This window comes from Mchenga conophoros, linkage group LG3, assembly GCF_057382185.1.
Source record: "Mchenga conophoros isolate Kocher_MC1m ecotype Shallow Benthic linkage group LG3, M_conophoros_male_GT1.1, whole genome shotgun sequence".
Taxonomy (NCBI): domain Eukaryota; kingdom Metazoa; phylum Chordata; class Actinopteri; order Cichliformes; family Cichlidae; genus Mchenga; species Mchenga conophoros.
The window spans coordinates 1513127-1531458 of NC_140528.1; the positions used below are offsets into that span (position 1 = coordinate 1513127).

Consider the following 18332-nt stretch of genomic DNA (forward strand, 5'->3'; position numbering starts at 1 on the left):
AGCCATGGATTGGCCTCCCCAGACCTCAACATTACTGAAACATCTTAACAGAGGATGGAAACAAAGGGAACCAACATCCAAGAAAAGAGCTGCTGCTGAAAACTTCCTCACAGAAAACACAAACAAGCTTGACTAAGAGACTCCAGGCTGTGCTGAATTATAAAGGTGGACTGACCTCCAGGGTCCTTAGTATCATATAAGCTCAGTTTGTGTCTTATATACTTTCCATTTATATAACAAAATATATAGAAAGGAGGGTGGTTTAAGATGTGTGTAGAATTTTATTCATTATCTTTAGACAAACAAAGAAAGCACCATCCATTCGTCTCCAGTCTGTATGAAAAACAGGGGAAAGGTCAAATTAAACCTTTGAAATTCCTTTCACAATAAATCCATAAATAAACAAAATAAAACATAGAAAAGTGTTTAAACCCACTTTTCCATAAAGCTGTCAATAGGAAATGTTCCAGTAAACATGTCTGTGTTTCTGCTGTTTTCCTTTCATGCGTCCACAGCTGACAGGTAACCCTATTGGAGTCGCCATAGTGACGGGTGGCGTCTCAGCTTCAGCGTGTTGATGGGCACAGCCATGGTTACCACAGCTGGAGTTGGTGTACGGCGAGCTGTGAGAGGACAGAGATGGAGAACGCACATTTAACTCTTTAACAGGAGATACGTTACGACTAACAGACGACTGCTGTCTACATGATGTCTTTGCAGCCCTTATGCTACATGTTACACAACTTTTCTTCATGCCAACAAGACTGAGGTGCCACATAGTCGACACATACAGCTGATTATGATGCATGTTTTACTATTGCTATGTTCACATCATCTGCTTGGCTTTATTACTGAAAGCCTGGAGATCCTCTGACGTGTGCATGGCTGATGTGAAGTATGATTAGTCCTACATGACATCAACAACAGAGGCAATGAAAGCTTTGTTGTTAACAGGTTGTAGGTAAAGTCAAATGTCTACTTCTACACTTGTGTTGGGTAAAGTTCTTCTCACTGCAGCAGATTTATATCTGTGCTTTCACAGGGCGTGATGTGGAGCTCAGCGCTGAGGTGCAGGTCTCCTTGGAGACGCCATCCTGGCTGAAATATTATCATGCTTCCAAAACATTTCAGCTTTTATTTTGAAAGAAACAAGACTTGAAAACGAATCCCCTTCTTCCTCTTTGTCTTTGTTCTTCAGAGGAGTGTCACCTGGACAAACTCAGGGCTGTTCTAGAGCCTTTCTTATTATTTGACTCCATAGAAATAAAACTGAATCGAATCAAACAAAAACTCCCAAACAGCTAAAACACTTTGCTTTATTCTCTTTTTTAACAAATACGTTGAAGTCCATCCACAACAACACAGCTGAGATCTCCTTTGTAATCAAGTGTTTACATCCTTTGTACAGATCTGCATACAAAACAATCATTTACGTCCCACAGAAGTCTAGTTACACGTAACTATACAAGAACTGGTGAATGACAGAAACATGAGACACATGATCACAGGTGATAACAAAAAGAGAAAGAATTCATGTGTTAGTGATGTTTTTCAGCCCTGATGGCTCATGTTGGAGAAACAAGCTGAGGTACGTGGAAAGTTCACACACACAAGTGGGCGTGAGCGCACACACAGAGAGAGAAACACAACTGAAGCATCTGTTTGCTGTTTCTGCTTTCATCATCTCTGCTGCTGTGTCAGGCTGGGGTCTCTCAGTGACGTGGTTGAGGTGAAGTATGACGAGTATCCCTGATTCAGTCCATCGAGACAAAGGGCAAAGAAAGCTGTTGTTAACAAACTCTATGGTGATGTGGCATTTAGCTCTGACTCTACGCTCTGCTGAATCCTTTGAACCTGCTGATCAGTAAAGCTCTACGTGCTGCAGCAGATTGACCTCATCTGTGTTCACAGGTGTGGACCTCAGCGCTGAGGTGCAGGAGACTTTCATTCAGTTCTCCCTGCAAACAGCATCCAGCCTGGAAATACTGTCATCTTTCCCACAAATGCTGCTCTTATCTCAGAGAAGAAGTCTGATGTAAATAACTGCAATCAACAGTGATGTTCTGCACAGATCACTTTTCCATTTTGCTCTCTAGATGAGTCCCAGCTGCCTGACCTTGTGTCCAGGTGATCGTCTCACTGAGGAGCTTTTGTTCTGAAAATCTCACGTCCATCACCTGTTTCCTTTTTACTATCTCTGCTCTTTCTTTATTCACAATGCTCATAATATCACACAATTATATTCATCACCTGCATGTTTTTATCCAGCTGCTGTTAGAACCAAACAAATAAAAAGGATGAAAAGCCTGAAATCCTTTGATTTATTACATTTGAAACAAATATGAGAGCATCCCTAACAGCACAGCTGAGACCTTTGTTTTAATCAAGCCTTTGTATCGACACACTTGTAAAGATTCATATACAAAACATAATAGAATAAATCAATATAAAATACACATAATCACAAAAATGCAGCCATGTTGTGAGTTTGCATCTAAAACATGCATGTTTCCCTTTGTACAGGCAGATTTACAGCAGACAAAGCAACACGCTGATCGACTTTGACCGCTGCAAAAACAAAATACCCACCAAGTCTGAAGTCGATCAGAGGAACTGTTGACAGACTGACAGACAAACAGATGCTTGATTCATTAGTGCGATTAAATGTTCTTCTTTAGCAGCATCACTTCATGTGTTTGTGTTCCAGGAATAAAGGTCTGTTTAAACTGGACGTCTCCTCAGCATCACTCGTGCTGTCGTGGTTTCAAAGCTGTGCAGAAAGAATCTGAGGGATGATACAGAGGTGACCAAAGTTACAAACATCCAGCTGTGCTGCAAATGTTTGCAGAGCTCCAAACTCTTTGGCTTTCTGCAGAGCAAGTATGGAAGAAGCACCTGAGCTAACTTCAGTTTAGACGATATGAGGAAAAATGCTGCTTCCCAAAGTTTCCTACAAGTATCCAGTTTATATTTAGAGAAGCGAAGGCTCTTTATCCTGACAACTACTCCCTGGTGGATCCCTGTCCTGTGACAGCAGCAAAGACTGTGTATCAGTATCATCAAAGCCACTTCAATAACCAGTGTTTAAAGCTCTCTAGCAGATGGACTTCAGTGGCAGCAGCCTCTGTCTGCTGTGTACAGAAGGTTCTCTGATGAAGCACACAGCAGATGCTGCACTACAACAGCAGCAGCAGCTCAGCTTCAGTTTGCTTCGACGCCCTTTTTGACCTGTGAAACAGCAGAAAATGAAACATTTCAACACCCGTTTGTTAGCGTGAGCTATTCTGCTGTTTTTCATCATTTCACAGGTGAAATAAAATCACATTTACTTCCTGTAGGAGTGATCGTGTCCAGCCTGACTGAGACCATGTGCTCCATCCTGCACAGATAATAAACCTCTGACATGAAGGGCTGTCAAGTAGTTTTAGACAAATGGGGGTAAAAGAGACGTTAAAAGCTTAAAGAGAAACTACATTTTCTAAGAACTGTCTGACGTTCACCTCTCACACAGTGGATACGATTCTGCCGCTGCAGGAATAATCTTTGTGCTTATGAAACTGTCCATGTGTTTGCAGAAAATGTCACATGTTCAAAGCCATCCCAGCACCTGGGGTTTGTATAAGTGCAGCTGCTGGTGGGGAGATAGTCTCACTCTTCTATATAAAGAGTCAGCAGGCAGCAGATCTTCATCTGTGATCTCCTCCATCATCACGTCTTCATTCTTCAGCAGCTATGGCTTCACTTCGTGCCCTTCTGGGAGTGGTGCTGTGCTCCTCATGGTTTCTGCTTCTGCCTCAGGCCGACTTTGATTTACAGAGTCATCCATAATATTTTTTATTTTTTATTTTACTGCCCATCTATTTTCATACAAATGTCTCCGTCTTATGGAAAAGGGGTGGAGCTTATCCAACGAGGACAGGCAGGGCCCCCCCAGACAGTTTAGCAGTCTATACAGGAGGCTGACCTTTGCAACATGTACTTCTATAATGACTTCACCATTTAGGTTATTTGGTTATGTTTCACCCTGGATTTTGTGTGATAATATTTATTTTGTCCACTGATTTAAAAACAACAAACTATATGAATATAAAACAGAGTGAACAACAAAACATCAGCTTTGGAAACTTTGATGTAAAATTCTGCAATTGTTTTCTCAGATATAGCATAAATCAAACTAACATACATCAGTGTGTTATTAATGTGCACACACACACACACACACACACACACACACACACACACACACACACACACACACACACACACACACACACACACGCACACACACACACACACACACACACACACACACGTGTTACAATAAACAGCTCTTATGCTTCTGTATGATTCTCAGTGCTTTCCATTTGCGTGTCCACAGGTTGCTGTAAGTGGTGCTTGACTGCAGTTTGCTCTCATTTCAAGTGGTTTGCTGTCACAAAGCCAACAGGAAGTCCGGCCATGGTTGAGCCAACTGAAGATGGGTTGAAGGTGGCGTCCTCGATTCCTCTGTGAGTGCGAGAGGACAGACAAAGCAAACACCGTTTGGACAGCATTAAAATATTTACACTGATGATTAATGTTGTGTCTTTGCACCTGTAGCGATACATGTTGGAAAATGGAGACTTTAGCCACCAAGACTGACGTGCCTGGAAACTTCCCTGTGAGTACGCCCACAAAGACAGGAAACAGTTTAGCCACCGCGGTTAATCCTCCATCATCATCCAGTATTTTTCACATCTTTTCTTCTGCTGTTTCCCTTGTTGTCAGTCACGGGGTTTGTGACTGAAATGCGTGTGGTCGACGGGAAGCCTGACGAGTACGGCCTGAATCATTCCATCAACACCGGACGGAGTGAAACCTTTGTTGAAAACAGATTATATGGTAACGTTGCATTTAGCTTCAGTAAACTGTGAAGTTACAGCAGCAGATTTACATCACGTGGCTTCACAGGAAGTAGTCTGGACCTCAGCGCTGAGGTTCAAGCAGCTCTGCTTGCAGACGGCATCCTTCCTGAAAATGTTCTACATCTTCCTAAAACCAGAACTTTTACATTGGTGCTGAAGTTCTATATAAAAACAGCCTGAAATACAAAGTGATGTTGTGCACTGATTACCTCACACTTTCCATGTTTCCTTCTACAGAGGAGTGTCCGCCTGAGTGTTTTGTCTGATCTGTTGTTGATCGTCTCATTGACACTGCATGCAGATCTGACACCAGGGCTGGACTGGGACAAAAAATGGTCCCGGGCATTTTGACTGGAGACCGGCCCCCCAGGTATTAAAGGAAAAACCATGAAGCCTTTGAATGAAAACAAACGCTGTTGTCACAGTGATGGACGCTGTCTTGTTGGTATACATGCATCAGTCTAATAAACTTAAACCTGCACCATCCTCCCTGTCCTGCTATTCTAAACAGGAAGTAGACTGTTGGTCGAGTTAACCTCCTGAACATCTACAACACACGGTGGAAACCTGACATTAAGACAGAGACTAGAGGTGAGACATGATCATTGCTGATTACTGATGACAGATTTAGATATGTTTTCATAAACCTTTCATTTGCCACATCAATAAACAGCACGGCAGGGCAAAATATGTTTTCTAACATGGCAACCTTTAAAAAGTGAAAGGAGACAGAAAGACAGGTGAGAAAGAATCAAACTGACTTTTTGATGCATTTTACACACAGTACTGGTGCAGAATCTAGAAAATGTGGGAAACACTGGCATCATATGCAGTACTTACTTCTGAAGAAATTATGATGGGACCCTAAAAAATGACTATGTACAATAATGGATTTCTATACATTTTACATCAGATGAAAATGTTTGTTGTAAGATTCAGATAATTATTTATTAAAAGTGAGACATTTTAAATGAGAACAAGAAAGAAAAGTATTTCTTTGTGCCCCCCTCTCCCTGTTAATGCCCTACCTGCCCCCTGGCAACACTTTGCTAGACCCGCCCCTGCACAGTTACCAGCTGTCAGCTACACAAAAAGGATCCTGGTGTTATTTGTCTCTCAGAAACAGTTCATAACTTCAACTCATTTTTGTTTTGTCATGTTTTGTTCTTTACATTGTCTTTCTTCTATATAATTGTTAAACATTTAATAAATATGTCTACAAAAAGATTTTAAAAATCAGACATTTCACACAGACACCCAAATGATTTCTGACTGATGAAGGGGGCTGAAGGTGCCCTGCTCTTGCCCAGCTTCTGCTGCTCTCTCCCTGCTCACTGTCAGCAGCTGGCAGCCTCGGTCCTGCCTGAGACTCTTCATCTATCAGTGCCAAAGAATATGGGAAATAGCAACGCACAACATGCACATTACAAAACAAGCACATGAATCAGCATTACATTCATTAGTGAAGTGCTGACGTTCGTTCCTAAACTTTGGGCCTTAATTAACATCACTGTGAACTAATGTTTGCTTTGCTTCTTAACCAGTGAAGCAGCGAGGGGCTTTCTGAGGTTCCTGCTCGTAAATGCCCAAAATGAGTCGAGTATTTCTGCAACTACAAACTCTGCTTTCATCAGAGGTGTAAATATTACAGCCCTGTGTCAGAGTCACTGAGGCTGGAACACAGAAAAAGGAAGTAGATGTATTTATTTTTAGACTTTATTGCCTGGAACCACTTTAAAAATACGCTTTGGGTCACAATTAACTGCAGAAAACCAGGAATCCACATATGAACATTATCTGTGCAGAGATTTATGCTTCTGAAGGTAAACAGTGAAAACTTGCAGCACTAAATGCACAGATAGCCAGGCGTTTCACATTTTGGGACCATCTGCCAGTTTTCATTTCTTAGGTATTGAAGAGCAGAAATGATTGAATTTTATTTACATGCTTAAAAATGTTTGCTTTTGAATATTATTTGAAGAATTACCCACACACTCAGGCACTGTGGGCCTGTTTCCCTTTGCACAACCGAGTGTTGGAAACGGGCCTTTTCTCTTTAAACTCTGAGGGGCTGTAACTTTGGCTTCTATTGGCAGATTTGCATGATTGACCCTCTTTTTAAAATAGTTTTAGCCAAGAGAATCAAGCTAACATCACTGTTTTTACGTCAGCTCACGTCACACGAGCTGTTTCAAGAAAAGTCCTCCTGTCACACAGCAATGCCTACATCAATCACACCACTCTGCTTAAATAATAATAATAATGTTTAGTGAAGCAGGTGAAGCAAAGGGCTGCTTTTAATAGGCTGGGAGACCCAGGTGTGCTGCTTTAGCTGCTGAGCCTCTCATGCTAGCCTCCATCTATAAGCTGGGATCACAGGAGCACTGCAGTCCTGACTAGATCAAGGATTGTTATTCATGCAGGTGACAAAAGTTTACATTCACAGAGTCATAGGATTGAGCCTGGTTTGAAAAGCAGCTGTTTAATGCAGCTGCTTAGAGTTCACACACAGTAGAAGAATCAGACTTGAGTCACATTTCAAACACTGGAAAAATACTCAGCAAGTAACAATGAAAACAGCACAGACTCAGTATATCCTGTTCAGTCCTGTGTTTGATATGAATGTGCTGTTCAGAGAGGATCTCATGTCCTCTTTTACAAAGCCTTTGTTTCATGATGTTTGTGTATAAATGAATGTAGGTGTGTTTCTAAGTGTGAAGGAGCCCTGGGAGAAAAGACTGAAGCTTGTGCCAAAGAACAAACAGGAAAGAAAGATCAGCATTAATGAAGACGAGCACAGAAGGAGCCCAAGCACGTGTTGCTTTTTCAGATTTCTCTAAAAGTGTGTGTTCATTTGTTCCATCCTTCACAACAAACAACAGCTGACAGACACACATGCACTCTGTGTCACTTCACAGGGGCTGATGAAAGTGGACACAGTAAAGGGAGAGCTGGACCTGCTCTACACATCCTGCACTCTGTTAACAGACTTTATTCTGCAGCATCAACAGATAAAAATATATGAAGATATAGAAACGTTTAACATTGTGACTGTTCACATTAGTGAAGCTGTTACTTTGCTGCCAGGTGGGAAAAGAAGCCTAAAGCTGAGTCTGATTAAACATCTGCTGCACCAGAGAGTTTCATGGCCCTGCTTTATCCTGTGCTTGCTGACCACCTCGTCCTGAAACCTCTTCATCATCCTCACAGTTGTGTGAAGAAAGAGGGAAGCAGGTGGAAACCATCTGTGCTGCTGTGTTCACTTGTGTGTGTGCGTCTATGGTCATATCTAATGTGTACCTACAGACAAACACAAACACCTGGCATTGCACAAGAGTCTCTATGGAGCAACCTGCAGATGTCAGAGATGTGATTAGAGGGTAAAGTGGACTAGTGAGAGCATCTATGTTGTTGTTGTCTGCTGGGGGACAGCAATAGCTGCAGAGATGGATCAGGATCAGCAAACTAATCTGCAAGGCTGCAAGTGTCACTGAAGGAGTTTGAGTCAGTGAGGGACTCAAACTCACACAGCTGCTCAAGAAGGCTCAGCAGCTGCTGTATTTCCTGAGGAGGCTGAGGAAATTTGGTATGTTGGCCAAGATCCTCAGCAGGTTCTACAGCTGCACTGTGGAGAGCAGCCTGACAGCTGCATCACTGCATGGTACAGCAGCACTACTGCAAACTGCAAACGCCTGCAGAGAGTGATAACAACTGTGGAGAAGATCATCAGGACCCCGCTGCCCTCTCTGCAGAGCAGCTACCATCACAGAGTCCAGAGGAGAGACACACCTCTGCCCTCGAGACGAAGGTTCAGAAGTGTGAAATGTAGAACATCCAGACTCAACAACTCCATCTTCCCCACTGCTATCAGACTCCTGAACAGCTGACCGACCTCAAACTGCAGTTTGCACATCAGGTCACTTTGCACACTAAGTTCATTTTGCACATTAAACTCCATGTACATCCATGTACATCGACATCTGCAGACCACACGTGTCTTCAGTTACTTATTTGTACTTATTTGCAGTTATTTATCTTTTTATTTTATTTTTTTAAGTTATTTTTTATCCTTATTTTATCTTTTTATTTATTCTTATCTTGTTCTTTTAACCATTATCTAACTTGGCATTGTGCACGGTGTGTTTAGATTCAGTTTAAATTCAGGGACACGGAGCCCCTGTTGATCCTCTACCTAATCACACGAGCCACGGTGTGAGAACGGGTGTGGGTCTCAATCAGCCAAGGTTTTGGGTGAACCCATTGTGAGATCTAGCCCCACCCCATCATGTGATTTCCTGTGATCAAATGTCCCAGGATGTAAGTGGGCATTAAGACGTCCATGTCCCTCTTCAAGCAACTTAAAGAAGTCCAGACGCTTTTCTTTCCAAGCTCCTTCAACAACATCATTCATAGAACAACTTCCAGCTTCTTTTGCTCGGCTACAGTTTGGATGGATTTGCATTTAAAGATGCAACAAGACTAAAATGGTTAGGGTCAGGAGGTCAAAGGTCAGAGCTCCTGTGGGTCTGAGGGCGGCCTCACGCTGGAGAAGGATGAAGGAGTCTGACCTGAGCCAGTGTTTGACATGAACACATCAGCACTGCTGTCAGTGAGCCTAACGACAGCCGTTAGCATCATTTCAGTGTTTCAGTCATAAAAACACTTCCTGTCTCTGTGGTGGTTACAGTGACATCATGCAGTTTGTGCTTTGACCTCCAGAGGGCGACAAATCAGCACAGACAGAGAGCTCCATTCAAACTTTGCTGCCATCAGGAATAATTCTTCAAATATAATCATCAGTGTTTGAGCAGTTATGATATCAGGGACAATCTAGACATGTGTGACAATACTGAACATGTCACATGACACACCTCAAACATCATGTGATCCACTCTCAGTCTGCACTTTCATTCATGACTTCAACAGGTTGAAATGAGCTTTGAAGAAACATTCAGTGAAATAAATCTTTCATGGATTCATGTGAGCAGCAGATGAACTTTGTACCAACAACATCTTCAATAACAGAGTCTGAATGAAGCTCAGGTGTTGATGCTGCTCACTGATTGGACGCTTGCTTTCAGCTCTGCTCTCAGTCTTTACTGCACAGGTGAAGGTAGAAAGTGTGACTGGATCTATAGACTGGAAACAGAGAAACATGCTGAACATTTGAAGCTTTGCAGCAGAAATGTTCATGTTACAAATACAGCAGAGCTGATCTGGGATCAGTGTGTTCACACCTGCAGCTACAACAAGGTTTCATGTCTCCACACGTCAGCATGTGAACTTTACTCTGACTCAGTCTGAGCAGTCAGACGGCATATTTTTAAAGTTAACACATCAGCACACACAGAGCTGAGCCCCTCCCACCTGTGCTGAGTTTCAGGTGGAGCCCCGCCTCCTTCCAGGAAGCAGCTCACCTGTGTGTCCGTGTTTAGTGTCCAGGTGTGGAGTGGAGCTTGTTGTTGGTGTGAAGAAACTGTAAGTTTGCTTTGTTTCCTCCTTTAACAGTTTGTCTTTAGGAACTTTACTGTTTGTTCAGCTCGTGTTTGATTTCTTCACACAACAAACTGTGTGTGTTTGTATTTCCGGTCTCTCCATTAAAGTCAGTGTGTAATGTTTCCTGGCTAACATCAGCTGTGTGCAGCTTAGTTCAGCACAAATCTGCCGCTCCATAGTTCACGGTAACGGACTCACAGCTGGACCAACGAGGCCGAGTGTGTCCGCCACTCTGAGCTACGTTCGTGTTTGTGTACTTGTAGTTTGTACTTTGAGTTCACTCAGAGCCCACAGAGGACGCAGCGTACGTGATGACGTCACAGCCCTTTACCTCCTTTACTGTCACTGTGATTAATATTTACACACGAGACACCTGCAGAGCTCTGACGCTAAGCTAGCACACAGCATGCTAAAGCTAAGCTAACGCTAAGCTAACGCTAACAGTTCTTACAGACACGAGTTAAAAAGCTGCTTTTAGTGTGTGATCAGAGTCCAGGACTGAGAGCAGCAGCAGAGCTGATGGATGATGAATTACTGGATGGAAGAAGCTTCTCATTAGCAGTGAATCAGTGTGTGTGCAGTTCTCTGCAAACTCAGCAGCAAGAATTAGTGTGAAGCTTTAACTCTGCTGATCCTCTTTGAATCCTGGATCAGCTGAAAGGTTTAAAATGTTGTTCACACGTGTTGGACTGACTGAAGCTTCCAGTCACAGTGAATCAGTGTGTGTCAGTGAATGCATCGTGTGTGCTTCAGGCTCCATCTAGTGGACTGATAGCAGAGCAGCTGATGGCAGCTTCCTCTGCCTCACACTGCTGTCTGACTGCATCCAGCTGACACTGAGATGAAGCAGGAAAGAAGCAGCTGATATTTGGACAGCACACATGATGAAAGGAGGATTTCAGCTGATGTGCACATGAATGATTTGTGTTTCCTCTGCAGGTAGAAAGTGTGTGTGAGCTGAATTGAGCAGCATGGATCAGTGTGAGGACAGAGAGGAGGGAGTCCCTCCCTCTAAAAGCACTCTGTGTGGGGAACATGAGAGCCAGACCAAAGCTCAGAGGTGAGATGACCATCTCTAACTGTCCATGACTCTTCTCCATGTCACAGCTCAGCACTCACATCACTGCTGCATCATTATTCACAGGAACCAGCCTGGACCTCCACCCAGCTCTGTGTCCTTACAGAGTGACCGGTCTAAAGGTCATCCCATTGAATTTAAATCCCAGCCTGTGTCTGCTGCAGAGAGGTGAGCTGTTAGCAACATGAACTCTTTGATTAAACTGCTTGATGTTGTTGGATATAAACTACAAACACGTCGTTCCCTCAGTCCCATTTAAACTGTCTTTTAAAACAAGCCTTTGGTTTCTAAACAACTGAAAACCCACTTCAGCAAACAGGAAGTGATCAGAGCGTCCGTCCACTTCCTGTCAGGCCCTGCAAACATTTCATATTGAAGAAAAGTCGTTGATATCTCACATTTTTACTCCACCACATTCAACCATTTTGACATTTTACAGCATGAAACTCTTGTCACATGACTCCTGTTATGTTATAGAGTCATGTGACCACCAGGGAGGGATTTGTATGGATGAAACACATTCAAATCAATCTGATTCATCAATGGAAACATTTTTGGTGTAAATGCAGCAACACTGAAAACGCTGAAGATAAAAACACAACAGATGAAATATGAACAAATCGAGGCTTTGAATACACGTGTGTGTGTTTGAGACACAGAGATAAATGGATTGTGTGTCTGTCCTATTGCTGCGTGAGGGTTTTATTGTAGATTTTGTGCGTGTACACTTTTGACCACGAAGGTGTTGAAAGGGCGTAAAACAGTTGGAGGCACCAGAGTGAACACTAGTGCTGTCAGTAGATTAAAACATGACTAATTAATGACACAATCTTCTGTCATTAATCCTGATTAATCACAATTACTTGATCAATAGCTGCAGTTACATTTTTCCAACTTTATATTTAAGCCTGTAACAGACGTTTACACCATATAATGAAGTCAATGCAGAATAAACACAAAGAATGTTAAACGCTTCAATTCAAAGAGACTTTGAATAGTTTTCAGTCTTTAACTCAGCTTCTCTGCTGTAAATACAACTTTGTAACAAACATATATACTAAAAGCTAAGTGTGCACTAATATATAATAATATATAATCTATATTACTGCTGTTAATGAAAATGTTTAATCAGACTCATCACAGGGTTACTGTGGATTAATTTGGATTAATCACCATTAAACATCATTTTTAATGTAAACGAATCAAAGTTCATTTCATGAGCAAACAGACTCGAGAGAAAAGGGCAAATTTACACACTTAACATGTTTATTGAACATGTAAACATTGATTAACCTCCTGAATGAGCCGACCCCCCCAGGGACAGTCCTGCATGCTAATGATGGGCTCTGCTCTGTACCTGCAGGATTCTGTCAGCCACAAACTCCTCAGCTGATCCTGAATCTGAGCCCATCTGTCAAACAATCATTTTCTTCACAGGTCTGTGGAGGTGGCACTGATCCTGCAGCAGTCTAACACTCTCTGTCACTCTTCTTCAAGTCTTTGACACGAGGAACCAAAACTATGTTATTAACAACACTAACAGGTCTGCAGTTTGTCCACTTGGCAGTTGTGTCATCAGTGCTTTGCATTGTTGTGATATTTTAAGCTGGAAGTGCTTCGGTGAAAAGAAAATTACTTCTGTCACGATGTACAGAATCCTTCATGTTGGTCGGCTGGTCCGTCTTGTTATTTTTTTAATACTCAAACTTTCCATCGAGAGGTCAGTGTGTGTTTGTCATCTTCCATATTGAGCTGATTGGTTCAGCTTCCGTCACTAACAGATGTGGTGCACATCTGCACATGTGTTGAAGTGCGTTGATAGAAACATTTCAGGGATTTTGAGTCGTTCTGCTCTCCAGATGTGTCGTGTTAAAGGTTTTTATCATGTTAATCATGATAACAGATGAACCCCCAACCCTAACCCTACATGTTAATTTTGACAGCACTGGTAAATCCTTTTTAATGTTCTTCTGTCAGATCATTGATTAGACTCGACTCCAAATACGAGACTCAGAAAACTCAAATGAAAACTCAAATCAAAGCAATGAGAAAAGGACTTCTTGTGTTAGAATGAAAACATATGGAAGTGGTCAGGTTTCAAACACTCGATGAATCTACTGCACAGTTACATTCAGGGACCTTTGGCCTCCTGAGAGCATTAGTTGATGGTTCATCACAGTTTTACCTTCCAGTGAGGGAATTTATCAGTTTGATGAAGTCTCAAAGTTTCCTCTGAGCTTCTGCAACATCATCACTTCCATCACTGATGAAAGAAAGTTCATAGAAATCTTCAGAATCTGAGAGTCTAAAACTTGACAAAGTTGATTCAGATGAAGTTATTTGAGCAGAAACTCCTGGATCTTTATCCTGTGTTGATCTAATCCTTCATGGTTCCTCCACAGAGTGGACCAGCAGAGCTCAGAGGTTCCCAGTGGTCAGTCTGCCCAGCAGCATCAAACACAGCTGGACTCCATATTTATGGTCTGTACATGTACAACAACTACTGTTACATCTGTTCTGTTCACAGTCATCTCCATGCTGCTCTTTGTAGACCAGTGGATCGTCAGTGTGTCCAACATGGATCTGATGTTTGGCTCCATGATTTCACTCTGATTGGCTCATTCATAAATATTCTGTTCCAGCTGCTGGAGGACAACATCATCACTTTTGCGAAGAACGAGCTGAAGAAGATCCAGAAGGTTCTGAGTCCAGATTACCCAGAATGCTTAGAGAGTCAGAGGAGCAGCAGCAGAGAGGCATTTGTGAAGATCACAGTGGACTTCCTGAGGAGAATGAAGCAGGAGGAGCTGGCTGACCGTCTGCAGAGCAGTAAGAGGATTTATCTAAAGATTTAAGCTGCTGGATAAATGAACATTTTCCAGAGATGGAAGATGGAGCAACATGTTTTAAAGATTAGTTCTTTTTGGAAATTGAGTGTTTATTTTTCTTCTCATTCAGAACTTCAAGCTGCTGTTTGTCATCGTAACCTTAAATCCACCCTGAAGAAGAAGTTCCAGTGTGTGTTTGAGGGCATCGCTAAAGCAGGAAGCCCAACCCTCCTGAATCAGATCTACACAGAGCTCTACATCACAGAGGGAGGGACTGCAGAGGTCAATGATGAACATGAGGTCAGACAGATTGAAACAGCATCCAGGAAACCAGACAGACCAGAAACAACCATCAGACAAGAAGACATCTTTAAAGCCTCACCTGGAAGAGATGAACCAATCAGAACAGTGCTGACAAAGGGAGTGGCTGGCATTGGGAAAACAGTCTTAACACAGAAATACAGCCTGGACTGGGCTGAAGACAAAGCCAACCAGGACATCCAGTTCATATTTCCATTCACTTTCAGAGAGCTGAATGTGCTGAAAGAGGAAAAGTTCAGCTTGGTGGGACTTGTTCATCACTTCTTTACTGAAACCAAAGAAGCAGGAATCTGCAGCTTTGAAGACTTCCAGGTTGTGTTCATCTTTGATGGTCTGGATGAGTGTCGACTTCCTCTGGACTTCCACAAAACTACAATCCTAACTGACCCTAGAAAGTCCACCTCAGTGGATGTGCTGCTGATAAACCTCATCAGGGGGAAACTGCTTCCCTCTGCTCGCCTCTGGATAACCACACGACCTGCAGCAGCCAATCAGATCCCTCCTGACTGTGTCGGCATGGTGACAGAGGTCAGAGGGTTCACTGACCCACAGAAGGAGGAGTACTTCAGGAAGAGATTCAGAGATGAGGAGCAGGCCAGCAGGATCATCTCCCACATCAAGACATCACGAAGCCTCCACATCATGTGCCACATCCCAGTCTTCTGCTGGATCACTGCTACAGTTCTGGAGGATGTGCTGGAAACCAGAGAGGGAGGACAGCTGCCCAACACCCTGACTGAGATGTACATCCACTTCCTGGTGGTTCAGGCCAAAGTGAAGAAGGTCAAGTATGATGGAGGAGCTGAGACAGATCCACACTGGAGTCCAGAGAGCAGGAAGATGATGAAGTCTCTGGGAAAACTGGCTTTTGATCAGCTGCAGAAAGGAAACCTGATCTTCTATGAATCAGACCTGACAGAGTGTGGCATCCATATCAGAGCAGCCTCAGTGTACTCAGGAGTGTTCACACAGATCTTTAAAGAGGAGAGAGGACTGTACCAGGACAAGGTGTTCTGCTTCATCCATCTGAGTGTTCAGGAGTTTCTGGCTGCTCTTCATGTCCATCTGACCTTCATCAACTCTGGACTCAATCTGCTGGAACAACAACAAACAACATCCAAGAAATCTAAATTATTTAACAAACTAAAACTTCAATCTCTCCACCAGAGTGCTGTGAACAAGGCCTTGCAGAGTCCAAATGGACACCTGGACTTGTTCCTCCGCTTCCTCCTGGGTCTTTCACTGCAGACCAATCAGACTCTCCTACGAGGTCTGCTGACACAGACAGGAAGTAGCTCACAGACCAATAAGAAAACAGTTCAGTACATCAAGAAGAAGCTCAGTAAGAATCTGTCTGCAGAGAAAAGCATCAATCTGATCCACTGTCTGAATGAACTGAATGATCGTTCTCTAGTGGAGGAGATCCAACAGTCCCTGAGATCAGGAAGTCTCTCCACAGATGAACTGTCTCCTGCTCAGTGGTCAGCTCTGGTCTTCATCTTACTGTCATCAGAAGAAGATCTGGATGTGTTTGACCTGCAGAAATACTCTGCTTCAGAGGAGGCTCTTCTGAGGCTGCTGCCAGTGGTCAAAGCCTCCAACAAGGCTCTGTGAGTAAATCTGTGATCATGTTTATTTTTAAAATGTTGATTAAAAGTGGTCATAGATTTCTTCCATGACAGATCCATGTCCTAAAACCATGAGCCAGCGTAGTTGTATAGTATAAAAGAAAAAAGGAGAACTTTTGACCACAATATTGTAACTTGAATGAACTTTTGATACAGCCTTTAAACATAAAATTTATGAACAGAATCAGTGACAAAGGGCAGCCCTGGTGGAGCCCATCACCCACTGGACTTATTACTATCCAACGTATTGCCGGCTATGCCAACCAAGCTCTTGCAATGGTTGTAAAAGGATCGAATGGCCCGTAGCAATGGCCATGAAATGTTTCTCAGTTTTATTATTTTCAGTCACATCTGTTTTTGATTATTAACTGAATATTTTAAAATTCAGGCTTTTTATGTTATACAAAACATCATATTTTCTTATGATGTCTTGTATTGATTCTGAAGGAATAGTTTTCATCAGTATCGCAGATACCAGCCTGAATTTTACTTTGTATTGGATCAGGAAGGAAATCAGTGGCATCACACATCACTTACAGCAACTTCAGTACCTCTTCATTTTAATAAACTGGGGGGAGGTGAACCAAGATTCAGTATGAGATAAAGAATTATTTTTAACTGTAAGGTTGGAGAAATCTGTTGTTGGAAATTGGAAGAACAGGTCATCTTAAAAATCACTGCATTGTAGTTTTATTCAGGCCCCTTCAATCTGTGATCGCTGTTGCTTTGCATTGTAAATGCTATTATTACAAAAGTCACAAATATTAATGTATGTGTGTGTTGTTGGGTAATAAACCAAAAGAACAGAATCTACCAGCACCTCACTGATTTCTGCTTAAAAACAACAAAAACAGCAATAAAGCTCTGATTTGTTTGGTTGATCTTGTCTCCCTTCCACCTTGATTTCAGACTGAGTGGCTGTAACCTGTCAGACAGAAGCTGTGAAGCTCTGTCCTCAGTCCTGAGCTCCCAGTCCTCCCGTCTGACAGAGCTGGACCTGGATAACAACAACCTGCAGGATTCAGGACTGAAGCTTCTGTCTGCTGGGATGAAGAGTCAATACTGCAAACTGGAAACGCTGAGGTCAGATCAAGCAATATCGATTTTTTTTTTCATCAATTAACATCATTTAATCAATTTCATTTGGAAAAAATTAACATTGTGTGTATGTTTTGTTTTTTTAATGAATCCATGCAAGTCACAGTAAACTGCCACATTTGACTTTTGTAACATGAGGCAATAAGGATTCCAGCATGTCCTGGAAACATACATGCCAACCCTCCCGATTTTTCCGGGAGAATCCTGAATTTCAGTGCCCCTCCCGAAAATCTCCCGGAGCCACCATTCTCCTGGAATTCTCCTGATTTTCCACCAGGAAAACAAAATAGAAAAACCATATCCCAGAATTCATAGCGTGGCCCAGCCAATTCCTTTTTTTTTTTTTTTTTTTTTTTTTTTTTTTTTTTAAATGACATCAGAAACAGCAGTATGCGACATTACGTGATGGCAGAGCTTCAGTTCATCCTTTGTCATTTTTTTTTTTTTTTTTTTTTTTTTTTTAATAAATAGGACAGGGGGAATGAATGAGAGAGAGAGGGGGAGAGAAAGAAAGAAAACCCAAGGGGAGAAGAGACGGTGAGAAGGGGGGGGAAGAGAGACAAAAAAAAAAAAAAAGAACTCCTGGGTCACCTGTATGGAGAAAAAACAAACAAACAAACAAACAAACAAACAGAGGAGACAGCAAACAACAAAGAGCAACATAATAATAGAGAAAGCAAAGCACCATCACAATAAACTAGCTAGTCATAGATATCAGTATTTACTAAGTAATAAACGATATTGTGCAGCACGCAAGATAGACAGCGCACAGTGTGCTTTGAGGCAGCAGCCAAGAAAGCTTTAGTCCGCGTCTGTGAATACCCATGTGTGCATACCTGTGTGGATCAGCATGCTTGCATTCCAAAAGTTTCTCCATGTAATGATCTGCTAGGGAGTGTGGGGGGGCCACAGCCCCGTCCTCCAGGGTGTGAAGCGGGTATGGAGGAGATCAAAACTCCAGACATCCAGAGGCCCCCAG

At 42.5% G+C, this 18332-nt stretch overlaps 1 protein-coding gene and 1 long non-coding RNA gene across 2 annotated transcripts; both read left to right on the forward strand.

Moving 5' to 3' along the window:
- Positions 1–4607: 4607 nt before the first annotated feature.
- On the forward strand, positions 4608–5232 carry LOC146576944 (uncharacterized). The gene is made up of 3 exons (XR_014891394.1): positions 4608–4660; positions 4768–4881; positions 5142–5232. It is a non-coding gene; the product is annotated as an uncharacterized LOC146576944 (long non-coding RNA).
- Positions 5233–11371: 6139 nt separating this feature from the next.
- LOC146576945 (protein NLRC3-like) lies at positions 11372–17886 on the forward strand. Its single transcript, XM_085268161.1, has 6 exons — positions 11372–11460; positions 11545–11646; positions 13881–13959; positions 14121–14307; positions 14437–16237; positions 17165–17886. The coding sequence occupies exons 1-6, from the start codon at positions 11372–11374 to the stop codon at positions 17376–17378; spliced, it is 2472 nt and encodes an 823-aa protein (XP_085124287.1). The 3' UTR covers positions 17379–17886.
- The last annotated feature ends 446 nt before the right edge of the window (positions 17887–18332 follow it).

Bases quoted from the DNA above. Each gene is read 5' to 3' on its own strand.
- LOC146576945 (XM_085268161.1), top strand. From the start codon at position 11,372: ATGGATCAGTGTGAGGACAGAGAGGAGGGAGTCCCTCCCTCTAAAAGC. The intron at 11,647-13,880 runs GTGAGCTGTTAG...GTTCCTCCACAG, and splicing joins CCTGTGTCTGCTGCAGAGAG to AGTGGACCAGCAGAGCTCAG. The intron at 13,960-14,120 runs GTCTGTACATGT...ATTCTGTTCCAG, and splicing joins AGCTGGACTCCATATTTATG to CTGCTGGAGGACAACATCAT.